Raw genomic sequence first — 3,375 nt, 5'->3', positions numbered from 1 at the left:
CCCGGATCCCCTCACTGACCCCCCCGGGAGCCCCCCCACTCACCTCCCCAAACCTCCGGACCCCCCAGTGACCCCCCCCAAAACCCCCGGAACCCCACTGCCCCACGCGACCCCCAGGATCCCCCAAATGCCCCCTGGAACCCCCAACCACCCCCCAGACCCCTCCCAATTCACCCCCCCCCCCCCCCCCCGGCACCCTAAATACGCTCTGTCACCCCCAGGACACCACCCCCCCACCACCCCCCCGCGCCCCCCCAAACCACCCCCAGGACCCCCCTCAAATGCTCCTCAGGACCCCCAGCCACCCCGGGACCCCTGACCCCCCCCTCCAGTTACCCCAAAGACCCCTCCCAAATGCCCTCTTGCACCCCCAAACCACCCCCGGGACCCCCCCAAGTGACCCCCTTGGGGCCCCAAAACCACCCCCAGCCCCTCCAGTCCCCCCCGTCCCCCCCCCCACCCCCAGTGACGGGGTCGGGGGGGGGGATGGGGGGGGGGTCTGTCTCCCCCCCAGACGGTTTCGTGGAGGTGGGGGCTCTGCTGCGGCTGCCGCGGTTCCGGGGGGGTCTCGGAGGGGACCCTGCGGCGGGTGGTGGCCTCGGACCCCAAGGGGCGCTTCGCCCTCAGCGACCCCCCCCCTGCGCATCCGCGCCAACCAGGGGCACTCCCTGCCGGTGAGGGGGGGGGGGGGCACGGGGGGGGTGTTTGGGGGTCCCTGGGGGGCACTGGGAGGCTCTGGAGGGTGAGCTTGGGGGGGTCCTGGGTGGTCCCTGGGGGGCTCGGGGGGGTCACTGGGAAGCTCTGGAGCATGAGCTTGAGGGTGGGGGAGGGATCCCTGGGGGGCTTTAGGGGGGGGAACTGGGGGGGGTCACAGAGGGCCGGGGGGGGGCACAGGGGGTTTTGGGGGTCACTGGGAGGTTCTGGAGGTTAGCCTGGGGGAGGTGTCCTGGGGGATGTATGGGGGGGTTTTGGGGGGGTCACTGGGGGCTTTGGAGGGCTGGGGGGGGGGTTTGGAGAGCCACTAGGGGGGGGGCCTGGGGCTCTGGGGGGTTCCAGGAAGGATCCTGGGGGGGGGGGGGGCAGAGTTGAGGGTCCCTGTGGGGCTCCCTGGGGGGAGTTTGGGGGGGTCCTGGGGTTTGGGGGGTCCTGGAGGATTTGGGGGGGGAATCCCAGAGGATTTGGTGGGGGGGGGTTCTGGGGGGGGTGGTGGAGTGGTGGTGTTTCTGTGGGATTTGGGGTCCCCAGAGAGGGTGTTTTTGGGGGGGGGGGGTGTGACAGAGGAATGGGGGGGTCCCCGGGGTGTTTTGGGGGCACAGGTGCCGGCGCTGGAGCTGACCCCCCTGCACACCCCCGGGGCGCTGCCCCCCACCCTGGCCCACGGCACCCGCCGCCGCCTCCTGCCCCCCATCCTGGCGGGGGGGCTCTCCCCCCATGGGGCGCACCCACATCCACCTGGCGGGGGGGGCTCCCCGGGGATCCCGGCGTGTGCAGCGGTGAGATACATCCCCCTGGGGGGGCCCCAAAACCCCCGGGGGGGGGGGCCCAAAAGCCCTCGGAGGAACCCCAACTCTGGGGGGAGGGCCCCAATCGTGGGGGGTGGGAAGGGGCAATCCGGGGGGGGGGATCCAGGTGTTTGGGAACCCCCCAAAAACCCCGGGGGAACCCAATTCGGGGTGGGGGCGGGGGGGGGGGGGGGGGGGGGGGCAATCCTGGGTGGGCCCACGTGTCTGGGAACCCCAGAAACCCCCAGGGGAATCTCAGTCCTGGGGGGACCCAGGCATCCGGGAACCCTGAGAGAGAGCTGTTGGGGGGGGGAACCCCACTCTTGTGGGGGAGCCCTTGTGTATGGGCACCCCGACCCCCCCCCCCCCAAATCTGACCCCCCCAAATTCCCTCCCCCCAGGCATGAGGCTGGACTCAGAAATCGCCATCGTCATCGACGGGCCCCCGGGCACTGGCAGGTGAGGGGGGACCCCAAAATTCGAGGGGGAGCCCCACAGTTCGGGGGGGACCCTGGGGTTTGGGAGGGACCCCACAGTTCGGGGGGGACCCCAAAATTCTGGGGGCGACCCCACAGTTCAGGAGGGACCCCCAAAATTTGGGGGGGAGCCCCACAGTTCAGGGAGGACCCTGGGGTTCAGGGGAGACCCCAAAGTTCGGGAGGGCACCCCGGCATCTGGGTGACCCCCCCTGTGTCCCCCCCCCGCAGCCGGGATCCCCTTTTTCCGCTCGGCGAACGGGGTGATCCTGACCCCGGGGGACACCACGGGGCGACTCCCCCCGAAATATTTCCTGTGCGTCCTCCAGCTGCGCCCCCACAGTGAGAGCGGGGGGGGGGTGTTGGGGTTCGGGGGGGCCCAGGAGTTTGGGGGGAGCGGGGTTTTGGGGGAGGAGACCTCAGGGGTTTGGGGGGACTCGGGAGTTGGGGGTGCCCCGGGGTTTGAGGGGGGAGGCAGAGTTTGGGGGGTCCCGGGTTTGGGGGGGGCCCCTGGGATTTGAGGGTGTGTGTGGAGTTTGGAGAGGGGGGGCAGGAGTTGGGGTGAACCACGGTTTGGGGGGGCCCCGAGGGTTGGGGGGGGACCCAGGACTTGGAGGGGGGGCACAGTTTGAGGGGGGGGCAGAGTTTGGGGGGTCCTGGGCTTTGGGGGGTGCTGGGTTTGGGGGGCACCCGGAGTTGGGGGGACTCCAGGCTTTGAGGGGGGGCAGCCAAGACACCCCACCAAAAAAGGGCCGGGGCTGTGTTGCCATGGAAACAGCTACTTTATTGCCCCCCCCCCCACCAGGGTGCCTCCTGCCGCTAGAGGAGCCCTCGCACGAGGACGGGGGGGTCCCCTCACAGGAGGACAGGGAGGGGCCCCTCGCACGGGGACGGGGGGGGCCCTTGCACGAGGACCCCGGTGGCCTGTAAAAACCAATAAACCTTTTCCTGACGTGATGCTGGGCACAAGCGTCTTGCACGAGGATTGGGGGGTGCACGAGTGCTCGGGAGGGGGGCGGATGGTGCCAATATGATGGGGGAGGGGGAGCCGTCGCACGACGAGCGAGAGGGGTCCCATAGGGGTCTGGGGGGGTCCATAGGGGTCTGAAAGGGGTGGGGGGTGTCCATAGGGTTCTTGGGGGTTTCATAGGGGTCTGGGGGGGGTTTATAGAGATCTGGGGGGGCGCATGGGGATCAATAGGTGTCTGGGGGGGTCGATAGGGGTCCATAAGGGTCTGGGGGGTGGTCCGTAGGGGTCCAACAGGGTCGGGGGGGGTGTGTGTCCATAGGGTTCTTGGGGGTTCCATAGGAGTCTGGGGGGGGTGCATAGGGATCAATAGGGATCCGTAGGTGTCTGAGGGGGTCGATAGGGGTCCATAAGGGTCTGGGGGGTGGTC

At 69.9% G+C, this 3,375-nt stretch overlaps 1 protein-coding gene across 1 annotated transcript; it reads left to right on the top strand.

Moving 5' to 3' along the window:
• The first annotated feature begins 486 nt into the window (after positions 1–486).
• LOC141478309 (tRNA 2'-phosphotransferase 1-like) lies at positions 487–2,908 on the top strand. The gene is given in 9 exon segments (XM_074167414.1): positions 487–558; positions 560–625; positions 627–674; positions 1,317–1,427; positions 1,429–1,458; positions 1,460–1,493; positions 1,904–1,957; positions 2,210–2,320; positions 2,784–2,908. Coding segments are annotated over 9 exon segments (651 nt in total).
• Positions 2,909–3,375: the final 467 nt, after the last annotated feature.

The sequence above is a fragment of the Numenius arquata genome, unplaced genomic scaffold (genome assembly GCF_964106895.1).
Source record: "Numenius arquata unplaced genomic scaffold, bNumArq3.hap1.1 HAP1_SCAFFOLD_633, whole genome shotgun sequence".
Classification (NCBI taxonomy): Eukaryota; Metazoa; Chordata; class Aves; order Charadriiformes; family Scolopacidae; genus Numenius; species Numenius arquata.
This window is presented reverse-complemented; position numbering and strand designations above follow the sequence as displayed.